The sequence below is a fragment of the Balaenoptera ricei genome, chromosome 16, assembly GCF_028023285.1.
Source record: "Balaenoptera ricei isolate mBalRic1 chromosome 16, mBalRic1.hap2, whole genome shotgun sequence".
In the NCBI taxonomy this organism is placed as follows: domain Eukaryota; kingdom Metazoa; phylum Chordata; class Mammalia; order Artiodactyla; family Balaenopteridae; genus Balaenoptera; species Balaenoptera ricei.
The window spans coordinates 25,670,154-25,684,910 of record NC_082654.1 but is presented as its reverse complement, the minus strand read 5'-3'; the positions used below and the strand labels follow the sequence as shown (position 1 = coordinate 25,684,910).

Here is a 14,757-nt window from a genome sequence, read left to right as displayed (position 1 = left end):
AGGAGACTGGACAGGAGTTGATGGGGGAAGAGGAAGAAGGCAGGAGGGTAAGGTGTGGCTTTCAATTCCACATTGTTAGATTAAGAGAGGATCTGTAATGCAGGGAGCTGGCTCACCTTTGGCTCATCTCATAGATAGAGCCATAAGGACAGTGGGATAAAGTCAGGTACTTGGAGGCAAACATGCTAGCCTGGCCTCTCCAAGATGACTCACCACTAGAGGCCTGCAAAGGAAGGAGTGGACCTTGGTTGTGAGGGCCAGCAGTGGATGTCTCTTCTTTGTGTTTTTATAGGCCTAAATCAGGCTCATAGCCCTAAGGAAGAATCTGGAACCTTTCAGCTTTCCCTTCCTGGTATAGGAAGGGTTGCTGCCCAACTCTCAATGATTCTGCCTTGTCTGGTGCCTGCCTCTGATAAACAGGGGTGGGCCCCCTAGTGGCCATGTCTGTGTTCATGTCTGTCTACCCTAGACTGTAGTGATTAGTGCAGAGAGGGCACCTGACCCAAGTCAGGCCAATCAGAGTCTTGCCTGGGATTTTTCGATTTGGAACTGGCAGAGAGTCAGTCTCTCTGCTGTTGGGAACCACAATATATGAAATTTGGGAGCTACTGACAGCTGAACTACTGATGACAGTGCCCAGAGAGAAGCCAAGACAAGACAGAGGGAGAGCAGCCCTGGTTTCAGGTGTTCCTGAAGCCACTGCCTCTCTCCCTTTTCCACCATCTGGTTGACTGCATAAGCTTCCCTGGTATATCCTTCCAACCAAGTCTCCTCTTTGTCTAAGCCAGTATGAGTGTAAAACTATTACTTGTAACCTAAAGAGGCCTAATCAAATTAGTTGGCATCAAGGGAGGTGTCTACAATGGAGTTGTGGATCCATGCTACCATCCCCCTGTGTGACATGCCTGGGTATGTTAGAGAGACACACATATCATACACTTGTACAAACAGGGAGATAAGAGCCTTATTTGGTTAGACAGACACAGTGGTATGCCCCATTTGTGTCTGTAGTTCAAGAAACTGCTTATTTTCTGTTTCAGTCTTTTCTGTGTGTTTGCTTTTCTTTGTCTGCAATGATGTGGTGGCTTGTGTCTCACCCTGGATGTTTATAGACACATGTCTGCTCAAGTACACAGCACCCACGGCCAACCTCCAGTCTTTCCGCCCTGGTTTCCCACCCTCCAGACGAAGGAGGGTGACAAAGCATGACTGTTAAGACCATCTGAGGAAGCCAACAAAGCCCCAAGTATCTGCCTGCATCATCCAAGACTGAGCCCAACCCAGCTTGACCACTGAGGTTCCCTCCTCTGTCCCTCTGCTCTGCCTAGACTCTGACCCTGAGAGCTTGGGAAGGGGATTCTCTGGATGAGTGCGGACATGAGAGAGGACAACCCACCAGACACTCAGGCCACTTCATGTGGAACCAGGCACCATCTGAGCTCAGACCCACTCACCTGCAGGTCAAAGAACTTGCTGTACCTCCGGTAGATGGTCTGGGACGTGGAGTCGGACCAGGTCACGTTAATGATGTATACCTGTGGGGAAAAGGTAAGAGCAGGTGAGTGGGTGACTAAAGCAGGGCCTAAAGCTGTGCCAGGCATCATTTAACATGACTGTGGGTGTTCCATGCCAGGACCATTCTTTTTCTCATCTTTGTCCCCAGGGCTTTAGCACAGTGTCAGGTACACATGGATGATACACATGTGTCTAAATACACACACACACACACATCTAGAAGGGTATTCAATAAAATGCTAAGGATGATTATCTTACGAGGGTAGGGTTACAAGTGGTTTTAATTTTCTTCTTCTTGTTTATGTGTATTTTATACAATGAACATAAATTTGGGGTTGTTTAAAAATGTAAGTAGCTTTTTTTCCACTGGTTCTCAAACTTTACGGTGAATGAGATTCTGCAAAGAGCCTTCCAAAACTGCAGATGTCAGGACCCCACCCTCTGAAATTCTGCATAAGTAGACCTGGGTTTTGGAGGATCAGGCATCTACATTTTATTTTTTTAAACAATTTTTATAGAGCAGTTTTAGGTTCACAGAAAAACTGAGCAGAAGGTACAGAGGGTTCCCATATATCCCTGCCCCCACACATGCACAGCCTCTCCCATTACTAAGATCCCTCACCAGAGTGGTACATTTGTTGAAATTGGGCATCTATGTTTTAAACAAACCACTCCAGGTTATTCTGCCACAGTTGATCCTCAGAACACACTCTGAACCCACTTCAGGAGACTGTAAGCATTTCAGAGATGTGTGGTTCATCCCAGTATCCCTAAGTCTTAGCTCTGCGTCTGGCACTGAGTGGGTGCTCAGAAACCATTCTGTTCCATTGAACAACCAAACTGACCTTCTGGATGAGAGGTAGACTTACAGGAGAGAAATTAGCATATGGAAGATTTGTAAACTTTTCTGAAATGAAGGCATTTCAGGACCTCATTCCCAATGTCACCCCAGTTCCCAGTGCTCAATCAGGCTCTGGACTACTGCCTCAGGCCACTCTGGAAGGCTCACTTAGCCCAGGAGGTGGGTGGGACTCCAAACTGGAGAAGGAGAGAAAGTCCCAGGCCCACACAATCTGTCCTATTTTTCCCACCATTTCTGTCCCTCTTATCTGAACCCACACCAAAGACATGCCTTCCTGGGAGAGGCTTCTGTTAGAGGGAGGGTCCCCTCACACAACCTCAGGGCTACTCCGCTGAACTTCCCCACGGTGCCTGTTGTGATGTCTCCAAGCACAGCGTTAAGGGAGGGCAACCCAGGGTTAAGACGTGGGCGAGACCTCCACCTGCTTCCTCCCTCAGAGGAGAATGAGCTGCTGTAGGTCACAGCACTGGTTCCCCAGCCAGGATGCCCTGTCCACCAGAATTACCTGCGGACCTCCCTAAAAACCCATATTCCCGGGACTCTGCCTAGCAATTCTGATTCAGGAGGTCTGAGGGGACTCCATCAGAGACGAGAACAAAGTGGCCAGAGAGGTCAGGGTCGCAGCCACTGTGAGAAGGAGGGAATATTATTAGCAAAGAGAAGGAGCATTTGGACACCTTGGCATCAGAGTGGCTGACTTCACCACATGCCTGGAGCAGGGCTCTCCTGGTCTGCTCAGACTGCTAAAACATAATTCCATAGATGGGTGACTTAGACAACAACATTTATTTCCCACAGTCATGGAAGCTGGAAGTCCCAGATCAAGGTTCCTGGTGGAACCTTCCTCCTGGCTTGCAGATGGCCACCTTCTGTTGTGTCTTCACATGCTGAAGACAGAGTGAGCTCTAGTCCCTTCCTCTTCTTATAAGGGCACTAATCCCATCATTGGGGCTCCATCCTTGTGACCTCACCTGAACCTAATTACTTCCCAAAGGCCCCACCTCAGACACCATCATACTGGGGATCTGGGCTTCAACATGTGGATTTGGGGGGAGGGGAGGGGGAAGGCACAAACATTTACTTCATAGCAAGGGTTCTGCACACAGGAGTATGAGGCTTTATGTTTGGCTGCTCAGTTAACAGCCAAAGAAATGAGCTCTGAATCTAGTCCCTTCTCCCTTCCGATCTCTAAGTCACAGAGTCAGCCTCGTGCCGTGTGGAGTGTTTGTTCTGAAACACACCCAAGGAGAGTGCCATAAAGCAAAGCAAATACAGGTGAATGTTGCCACCCTGAAATGGGGTATTTATGATATGACACGTTTTATGTGATCCCAATTAAGAAAGACCATAAAGTGAAAAGGCCATCCCTATCCTCACAAGCCCAAAATAAACTGACATAAATAAATATATAGGGATAGAGGATTCTCCCCTAGAGCCTTCGGGGAGAGCACGGCCCTGCCAGCACCTTGATTTGGGACTTGCAGCCTCCAGAACAGTGAGATGATAAATTTCTGTTGCTTTAAGCCACCCAGTTTGCAGTACTTTGTTATGGCAGCTCCAGAAACTGATACACTAGCCTGAGCCCACACTTCTGTCTTCTCAACTGTACTAAGACTTCTAACTTCTCTTGCTGTCGCCCTCCAGTGAACATCAGAGGAATCTTTTAAATCACACGTCAGACCACATCACTCCTCTGCTCTGGACCGACCAACGGCTTCCATCCCACTTCCTGGCCCACTGCCCGCTGCTCAGAGACCAGCGCCCTCCACGTCCCCTGCTCACTCTCCTCAGACACGCTGGCCTTCCTGCCATTCCTCCAACCTGCCAGGTCAGCTCCTTCCTTAGGACCCCCCTCCCCCAGGTGCCTTCGTGGCCCTCACCTTCATGTCACTCAGGCCCCGAGAGGCACCAGCTCCCCAGAGAGGCAGTCAGGATATCAGTCCCACCCCCTCTCTCTTTCATCACATCTATCCCCATAAGAACAGAAGCCCCACGAAGGCAGGGCCTTGTCCTACCGCCGCACAGGCTCTCACAGGTGTGGGGCACAGAGAGGCCTGGGCAGTGAGACCAGCAACTGGCTACACCAGCAGCGTGGGCGTCTCTGACTGGGGGTGCTCGCCTCCCTTCTGGTGTTAATGGAAGATGCTCTTCAGGCAAACCAAGCATGACAATCACATGGATACAAACAGGTCTTAGCATCTCTAATTTCCAAATACTAATACTCTTTGACTTAAGTTGTGGAAAGGGAAAACAAATAGTTCTAAATAAAATAGCATCATTACACTCAATAAAAAAAAAAAAAAAATATAGGGATATGCTTTGCTTTATATCATATATAAACATATATCCCACACAATAAATTGTAGAAACCATTTAGGTAATGGTTACTATGTGCCAGCACAGTGTAAAGCACTCATATGCATTAGCTCATTTAATCTTCAGCCCAAGAGGTAGCTACCATTGTGATCCCCATTTTGCACAAGAGGAAGTTGAGGTTCAGAGAAGCCAAATAACATGCCCAAGGTCACACAGCTAGGAAAATACAGAGCAAAGGATTGAACCTAGGTCCAGCTGAGTCTAATCCCTATGCTCTTAACCACACTGGACTGTCTCCCTATATGTAAATTCAGGAGTGGGGATATTTAATCAAACTACTTGATGAGGACTGAATGGCAATTTTTTAAATAAAGTTTTGGGTAATCTGAAAAGTCTGTACAACCCTTGAGGAACATGGGGGAGGAAGGCTAATTCTGAGAGCCTGAGACCAAGAAGAGACAGAACTTGGCCCAGACAGAGGTCAACGGTTAAGAATGCTACAAAACCAGACAGACACAGAGGAAACTCTCATACACAACTGGCTTCACCGACAGTGGCAGGATGCTCTGGGGTTTCTCACCGGGGTTATAGCCCACCCCATCCCCCCTGCTGACCCCCAGCTCCTGCCAGCTACATCTCCCCTCCCACCTGCATCTCCCCTTCCCACAGATGCTGTGCACGACAGGTGCTGCCTTCCTGACCTCTGCCCAGGCAGATGCACCGTAGGGAGGCCCCAAGTGACCGGGCCCTCTCGGGAGAGAGCCTGCACTCGCTCACAGGCCATTAGACAGCAGTCTTTCTCCCTGGCCAACCAAGTGGGACCCAGAGGAAGGGCTTAACTGGGGCTTAACATGACCCATGCTCCATCCTCTCTAGTAATTAGGGGCTTCCCTTCACCTCCCGGGAGAATTAATCACAGGCTCACTGCCTCTGGCAGCTGGGAGGCCTCTCCTTTTGCAGGGGACCGAGGATGGCAATTTGCCAAGGAAAAGGCACAGAGCCTGGAGTCAGCCACTCCCGGGTTTCACTCTTAGGACCTTCCTTATCATCGGCTGTGAGACCTCAGCCCAGCCTCTCAGACCCTCAGGCTCTTCCTCTATTCTACGGGCACAGCCTTCAGGGCTACCGGGCCTGATCCACTATGTTGGTTTCATTGCAGGTGTGCTCACCCCGTTAGTGGTGGAGCTGAGACAGGAACCCAGACCTCCTAATTCCTTGTCTAGGACTAATCAGCACATGACCAGCATACACCTGCCCTAGAAAAGTCCTTCTTCCTTTACTATTCAAAACAGTTGAAGAGTCACAACAGGGCATTGTCGCTATCTAACACTTGACCTGAACCCACAAGGAAGACAGGCCTCTGGTGACTTACATGTGGGGGTGGGGAAATGAGCCTCCACCCCCTGGTTCTCCCAAACCTCTGCGACTTGCCAGAGCCTCCCACCCCCAGCGCCCCCCCGCCCCCACCCCAGCCTACCCTCCTGGAAAAACAGTGTAAAGCCTGAGCTGAGGAAATGGTCAGAGACTTCCCCGGAGGTAAGCCCAGAGGATCTGTGGACAACCTCCAGGCCCCTTTCCCTCATCTGGGCTGTACGCTTGTCTGCTTTCTTCCAAACCTTGACCATCCTAGATGATCACTCCAGATGAGCAATGGATACACAAAATTCCAGCCCGACTCACACTCCCCCATCCCCACATCAGAGTTTCTCAAGCCTCCTTGAGCTGGCTGTGCTGGAGCCCCTAGCGATAAACCGCAGAGAAAGAGCAGGTGGAGGGCAAGGGGGACAGGGCAGAGGTCACTGGAGAAAGCCAGCTCTGTTTACCGGGCTACGTCAGGGGCCCAGATAAACTCTCCTCTGGCTGCAGGAGCGACCAAGATAACGTTACCCAGCAGCTGGTTCCAAGAAAGGTTTGCAATTAAACATCCTGCTTCCACACACGTTACTTGGAGTTATGTTTCCCGGGTGGAGTTTCCCTTCCTTCTGGATTTTAAAAACTCATGGATTCTATTACCCCATCTCTGGTCATTTCAGGCAGATGGCAAGCATCTAGAAATTGCATCCAGCCTCCCCCGGAGAGGAAGCCCCAGAGTCTCAAGTTCACCTGCCACGCTCACCCTCTTCCGAGGAGGATCTCCACCACAGACACAACTACAGAAACTCCACAACGCCTCGGTCCCGCCAGCCCACCCACCCCAAGGCCATCTTGGGCTGCCTTCCATCTGCTCAGCTCATTAGGCCCAGAAATGTCTGAGGCTTCTGAGACTTCCAAGTCCTGCTCCTTTCAACAAGGAAATGGCCTTGATGCAAATCAGACCCACAGCTCAACGCCAGAGCACTGAGAATGAAGCCCAGCCCAGTTTCCATGGAGGGAGGTCCATGATCAGACCCGGGCTGTGACCAATTAACGACCCAAAATTACTGCCTAATCATTCCTAGAAGGCCTGGGACCTGCCCCTGTTTAATTAGAAAGTGCCAGTAAGTACCCATTGCTCCCTGTACTGATGAAAAGTACAGTTAGAGACAAGGAGTTAGGAACCGTGGGGGAAATCCTCTATCTTTGTGGCACTGTGGCTCAGTTTACTAAGGAGGCCTTTTTCCCCTGGACCCCTGCCAGGTGCCCCTGGCCCCAGGCCAAATGGAAACTCAATGACAATCTTCCTTCACCGGCTCACAGCAACACAGGGTGGGACCAGTTGGCTAGGACTAGGGCCATCGCGTACAGTTATATAAGTTGCTCACTGTCCAAAGACTGCCCGGGACAAGTAGGGGTCGAAATCTAGCCTATCCTCTGCATCCCAAACTGTGCACCCTGGCTCCAGGCTGCAGGCACACAGATAAAGGAGCACCTCCTTCTAATGCATACAGAATGTTTCTAGCCAGGACACAGCACCTTGTCCCCTGGGTAGGTTGTCAGTGCTTTCCAGGGCCCTTGAGGTTACGGTATCTTCTCAGGACCCAGCTCCTCAACTTCCCCAAATCTTCTAGATGGAGGGATGCTTAATGTTTGAGATGGACTGTTCAGAAGTCTGAATGAACACATTCCAACAGCCAGTAAAGGGGAGTTTACATTTAGGGACATGATCGCTGCTCTGGCTTCCTACTGGAGAAGTTCATCACGTTCTTCCCCAAGAAGATGATGGCAGCCCTAAGGTACCAATAGGCTCTAACCTTCTATTCAAAGGGCCCCATGTACTAAGTCCTATCACGGGCAGGGGAGTCCCAAATTAGGCTGGGCTGATCCTCAAGATGCAGACCACCCATCAGGGCAGAGGACCCCAGGGCTGCTGCTCCCAGAGCAAGTGGCTCCACCAAATGCTAGGCTGATGCCCCTTCTCCTCCCTGCTGGGGCCCACTGACCCCCCCCCCCCCCACTGATAAGCAGCAGGGGCCCCGGTAACAAAGACCCATCTTGACAACACTTGGCTGCACCCAAATTGAAAGCTCCCCAGACTTCATCATCTGACCTGGGCCCACCAGCCTAGCAAGTCTGGGGCCATCTCTTGTGGTGCTCATAGTCTGTTTTTCACAACTAGCCAGTTATTAGATCTGCCTTTGTTTACTAATTGTTGGCTCAGAATGACCCAGCACTGGACACATGCTGTGTCCCTGTCTATTTCACGTGGGTGACTATGTCCTCCCAGGTCTCCCCATGGGCAGCAACTGTGTTCCCCGACCCCCTGAGGTGCCCTGGGCCTGCCCGTCCGCTGGGCACACTGAAATACAACTGGCTGGCTAATGAGTGAAAATCCATTGGGTTTGAAGAACCAAAGAGGTCGCTAGCAGCAACACTTGGGGACTGCGCCCCACTCCAGAAGCAAATCCCCAGTGGCCAAGGGGCAGAATATAAAATACATCCGGTTCAGTGCAAAGGTCTTTGCCAACCCAAAACCCTGCCAGCAAAATTAAGTTCAATGGCCTGTGGCCACCTGAATAAAGTTTCTGAGCACCCTCGGGGTGTGGTCCTTTAAAATTCTGACACTTCCTCTAGGGTGGGTGATTGTTCTTGGGGTGGGTAGGGTAGTGACACTGCAAATTTGGGGAACAAGCAGCACTTAGAAGTCTGGACTTGGGGGGTGACCTCCACCCCAGCACACACACACACAGATTCACTACAGGGTTAATGACCAGGTGGTAGAGCCTTTCAGACCTCAGAGCACCCCATTCAGGCTCCCTCTGGACCTCATGTTTATGAGCAGTCACAGCAAACGCAGCAGAAGCAAACCTCAGAAAGGCCCTGCCAGAGACAGGGTGTGCGGCCGGAAAAGAGCTTTTTTCCTTCCAGTTTCATTGAGATATAATGGACATACAACACGGTATAAATTTAAGGTGTACGGCCTAATGATTTGACTTAGATACATCATGAAATGACTGCCACAGGAAGTGTAGTGAACATCCATCATGTAATATGGATATAACATCAAAGAAATAGAAAATGCTTTTCCTTGTGATGAGAACTCTTAGGATTTACTCTTAACAACCTTCATATAAAACGTACAGCTGTGTTAATTACATTGATCATGTTGCGCATTATATCATTAGTAGTTATTTATCTTATAACTGGGAATTTGTACCTTTCATCCAATTCCCCCTCCACCTACCCTTCTCTGGTAACCAGAAATCTGATCTCTTTTTCTATGAGTTTGTTTGTTTATGAAGTATAATTGACCTACAACACTATTTTACTTCCTGGTACACAATACAGTGATTCGATATTTCTACACATTTCAAAATTATCACCACGATAAGTCTAGTTACCATCTGTCAGCATACAAAGGTATTACACAATTATTGACTATATTTACTATGCTGTAATTTCATACCTGTGACTCATTTATTTTGTAGCTGAAAGTTTATACTTCTTAATCTCTCTCACCTATTTTTCTCCTCCCCCCATCCCCTCCCCTCTGGCAACCACCTGTTTGTTTTCTGTATCTATGACTCTGTTTCTGTTGTTTGTTCATTGTTTTGTTTGTGTTTTTGGATTCCACATACAAGTGAAATCATACAGTATTTGTCTTTCTCCATCTTATTTCACTTAGCATAATACCCACTAGGTCCATCCATGTTGTCACGAATGGTAAGATTTCATTTTCATCCTCTTTATGGCTGAGTAAATACTGGGTTGGCCAAAGGGTTCGTTTGGGTTTTTCCATAACATCATATGGAAATCCAATATATATTACATTAATTTACATTATATATTTATTTATATTATATATTATATTTATATATTATATATTTTTTCATTCTCTTTATGGCTGAGTAACATTCCATTTTATACGTATGTGTGTGTGTGTGTGTGTGTGTGTGTATTTATATATAAAACATATTCTTTATCTAGTCATCTGTTGATAGGCACTTAGGTTGCTTCCCTATCTTGGCTATTGTAAATAATGCTGCAATGAACATAAGGGTGCATGTATCTTTTCTAATTACTGTTTTCGTTTTCTTCAGATAAATACCCAGAAGTGGAATTGCTGGATCATATGGTAGCTCTATTTTTAATTTTTTGAGGAACCTCCACACTGCTTTCCAAAGTGTCTGCACCAATTTACATCCCCACCAACGATGCATGAGGTGTTCCCTTTTCTCCACATCCTCGCCAACACTTATTTGTTGTCTTTTTGATAATAGCCATTCTGACAGGTGTGAAGTGATACCTCATTGTGGTTCTGATTTGCATTTGGAAAAAGGGCTTTTAAGGGGATTTGGAGGAGGGGATACTCAGCAGGCTCTTAAACTGTATCAAACACCTTCAAGAGTGTTTAGTCTCATCACACTCAGTGCCTGCAATCATTTGCATGAATCATGGGCCTCGATTGTTTATTTAATTTGGAGGGCAATGCGTAGGCAAGAGGGTTTGGAGGAAGCTTCCATATTGCTGGTGTCTCCATTTATTCCTCTGCAAGATGGGGATAATAGTGGTTACTTCACTTTGGGGCTGTTGTGAGGATTTGTGATCTAACCCTGTATCTCCCCATTAGAACACAAGCTCCCTGAAGGCAGATTATGGCATCCTAACGCCCAGCAAGACACTTTACACCTAAGACGCACTCATTTAATGTCCCCTAAGTAAGTGAAGGAACGAAGTAACCAGCTAATGTCGAGTGAGTGCTTGCCTGGTGCCTGGTTTTGTGCCACTCTAAAGATGAGGCAAAGTCCTTGACCTACAGGCCCTTACAGCTCAGCTGCGGCAGCCAGACTCACACTGACAAACCAAGTAGGGAAACAGTATAAGATGGAGTGATGGGATGCCAAAAAGTGAGGCTCAGAAAGGACCAAAGGCAGCACTGGCATCGTGGAGGAGGAAGACAGCTTTGAAAGCATTTGATGGATTTAAATTTTAGCTTCAACATTTCTCTGCTGTGTGGGCTTGGGCATGTGTCTTAGCCTTTCTGAGTCAGGGTCTCCTTAGCTACAAAGTGTGGTTTATAAAGGGATCTTCCCGTTAAATGTGATGAAGCACATGGGGGTGCCCAGCACAGGGCCTGGCACATGGAAAGCGCCCAGTGAACCTTTGCTATTTAGATACTCAGGAAGAGGGAGGGGGTGAACTGACTTCTTTCCATTTGCCCTGAGACTTGGATCATGACACCAGGAATAGGAGTAGGAGGGGAGCAGGATGTGAGAAACAGGGACACAGACGGGCAGGGTAACACACACACACACACACATCCCACTACTAATAACAAGCCTGGCCTGGGAAAGTAGAAGAGCAAAAATAACTGTGCTGCCCAGGGCTGGGAAAACAATGGCCATCCTCAGGAGCACCCCGCTGAAAGGATGGACGGGCTGTAGCAAGCCCCTCGGGGTCGGAGGCTTTTTTTCTTCTTCTTTTTTTTTTCATGTTTCCTGGACAGGAAATGAGTGTGCAAAGTAGGAGCTCCCAGGATTTACAAACCCTATGTGGACCTTAAAAAAGATTCAGCTGTCGAAGCTCTGTCCTTATAGTCACCAGAACTAGGACAGAAACAGCAGGAAGAGCCAGTTTTTTACAAACCTTTTTCTTAAATGCAGGAACTAGTGGTTTCATTAGGAACAAAAATAATAGCCACATCCCTTTATTGATCACTTATTGCATTCCAGGCCTTGCTAAGCACTTTATCCAGATGATCTCACTTAATCTTTACATTGATTCTGTGAGGAAAGTGTTGTTATTGTCTCCAGTTGACAAATGAAGAGACCTCAAGAAATAACTGATCTACCTGAGGTCCCATGGCAGGTGATGGAGCTCAGGTCCAAATGCAGTGTTGACTGCCGTAGCCTGACCACTTCGTCCTCTTTGATAACTACACCAGACTGCCTGGAGCCAGGCAGAGCCCCTGCCACAAGGATTTGCTCTGTCAGTTGGCTGCTCCACGTGTAGGTGACCCATCAGTCAGTACTGAGGCCACCCTGAGGCAGGGGGGTAAGGAGCCCTCTAAGGGGACCAGCACTCTATTTTGCACAGTTTAGAATCAATCTGATTGGCTAGGGACTTCCTTGGCGGTCCAGTGGTTAAGACTCCGCCCTTCCACTGCAGGGGGCATGGGTTCGATTCCTGGTGGGGGAACTAAGATCCCGCATGCCTCATGGTGTGGCAAAAAAAAAAAAAAAATCTGATTGACTACATGAAAAGCTGTTACTCTCTCTGAGCCTCCACTCCCCATCTATCAAATGGGGGTGGTAACACCTGCTTCACTGTGAAGATTAATGAGAACATAAGCAAAGCACAACCACAGTGCCTGGGACACTGTAGCTGCTCAATAAACGTCACCTCTCTTCCCCACCATCCCCTTCAAAGTGCCTAGCACAGTCTTCTGTGCTCTTGGAGTTTTAGCCTCTTCCCTAGAAGTTTCTGGAGACACCAATGAGCCCAGAGTCAAGAAAGGAAGGCATTGTGGTTTCTAGGGCTCTGGGTGTGGTCCCCACTGCTCGCTCTCTAGAGTACCTGAGGGCATGTGGTTGAACCTCTGTACCTCCCTCCCTCCAGCCCTGCCACCTCCCTCTGTTCCTGAGCCAGCTTATCAGAGAAAATGTGTCTGACCACCTTGAATCAGCAGGTGCTCCAATGGAGAGGCCCAGCAATCGGTGGGCATTGATGTCTTGGGTAATGCCCGGGAGCCCAGAGAGGGTGGCGGGGTGTCCAGGCTAGAGGAAGGAGGCTCTCCCTACTGTGGACACTGAGAAAAACTCTAGATGCATATTGACATTCAGGAGCTAGAGTCCTGGAAACCTTAAACAAACATGCTCTCCCGAACCACAGAAAGGATCACGCTCCTGGGCTTCCAAGGGGGCATGGACACAGCCCAGCGGATCTAGGAAAGGGTTGGAAAGAAGGATTCTAGCCCCACACACTCCCAAATCAATGACTGACCCAGGCCTGCTGACCTGGACACACACATCCTGTGACCATGCCCCGTTCCCCCGTCACACCCTGGGGAGCAAGGCAAAGGTTAACACACACAGCTTGGTTTCCTCTTCCTGGGAAACACAGCAGGCAGGCAAGGCCAGAGGCCAGCGGCCTCCTTCACACACAGCCTGCAGGGGAAGTGACCCCACCTTTTCCTCCCCGCCATCTGACACACTCACACCTTCCTCTCTGCTGTGCTCAGCAAAGCTCGACTTTTGACACAAGGAGAATTGCTGTCACTAGGAATTTTGTTGCATGGGGTAGACTGGAACAATCTTTTTGGAGAGCATTTTGGCAATATCTGCCCCAAACCAGCATTCCCTTTGACTCAGCAATTTTACCTCTAAGAATTTATCCACACAAGTGTGTGGATGTGTGTGTGTGTATGTGTGTGTCTATGTGTGTGTGTGTGTGTTTATATACATAAAGATGTTCATGCAGTGCTGTTTGGAACAGCAAAAAATAAGGAACGTTGACTGTCTATCGATTTAAAAAATGGTCAAATAAATTATGATTCATACACCTGTTAAAGATAAGGGGGCTCTTTCTGTGTCATTAAGGGAAAATATTCACAGTATATCGAGAAAAGAAAAAAATAGATTACAAAACAGTATGTATACAATACAATTAGATTTCGGGGGAGGCGTGTATGGGGGTTTGTGCATGAGCACGTACGTGTACATTTTACATATCTGGAAAAATGTAACAAACTGATAATTGTGGTTACTTGGGTTAAGGAGAAACCGAATAGTTTCACTTTATACATTTCTCTATTATTTTATTTCTTTTGACTACGTCTGGCTTTCAGAATTTATTTTTTTTAAACATTTTTTATTTCTTTAATGTTGTATCTATTTTATTTATTTAATTTTGGCTGCGTTGGGTCTTCGTTGCTGCGTGCGGGCTTTCTCTAGTTGCAGCGAGTGGGGGCTACTCTTCGTTGGGGTGCGCGAGCTGCTCATTGTGGTGGCTTCTCTTGCTGTGGAGAACGGGCTCTAGGCATGCGGGCTTCAGTAGTTGTGGCACACGGGCTCAGTAGTTGTGGCTCGCGGGCTCTAGAGCACAGGCTCAGTAGTTGTGGCGCATGGGCTTAGTTGCTCCACGGCATGTAGGATCTTCCCAGACCAGGGCTTGAACCTGTGTCCCCTGCATTGGCTTAACCACTGAGCCACCAGGGGAGCCCTGGCTTTCAAAATTTAAAATAAGATTTCCATCTTACAAAACAATTGTGTTCTCTTAGCCTGTCCTCTGGCTAGTGCCAGCTCCTAGATATTCTGCCAACATCCAATATGTGCTCATTCTTGGGTAGCTGTAGGGGATTTCAAGTTCAATGTTGAGCTCTTGAAGCCAAAGTCTGCAACTCTGTCTACATATACCATCACCTGGAGTGCTTTAAAAATACTGCCAGCTGGGACTTCCTTGGTGGTGCAGTGGTTAAGAATCTGCCTGTCAATGCAAGGGACAGAGGTTCAAGCCCTGGTCCGAGAAGATCCCACATGCCGCGAAGCAACTAAGCCCGCGTGCCGCAACTACTGAGTCTGCGCTCTAGAGCCCGCGAGCCACAACTACTGAAGCCCGTGGACCTAGAGCCCGCGCACCGCAATGAAGAGTAGCCCCTGCTCACAGAACTAGAGAGAAAGCCTGCAAGCAGCAACGAAGACCAAATGCAG

General features: G+C 48.3%; 1 protein-coding gene across 9 annotated transcripts in view; it reads right to left on the bottom strand.

Moving 5' to 3' along the window:
* The window catches only part of SH3PXD2A (SH3 and PX domains 2A), a 246,745-nt gene that overhangs the window by 192,037 nt on the left and 39,951 nt on the right, over positions 1-14,757 (bottom strand). For all 9 annotated transcript variants that reach the window (XR_009497980.1, XR_009497978.1, XR_009497979.1 and 6 more), the window contains exon 2: positions 1,455-1,535. Coding sequence is in view for 3 of the 9 variants with exons in the window: in XM_059900003.1 (XP_059755986.1) it covers positions 1,455-1,535 (81 nt within the window). In the remaining 6 variants the exon portion in view is untranslated. The remainder of the gene's footprint in view (positions 1-1,454; positions 1,536-14,757) is intronic.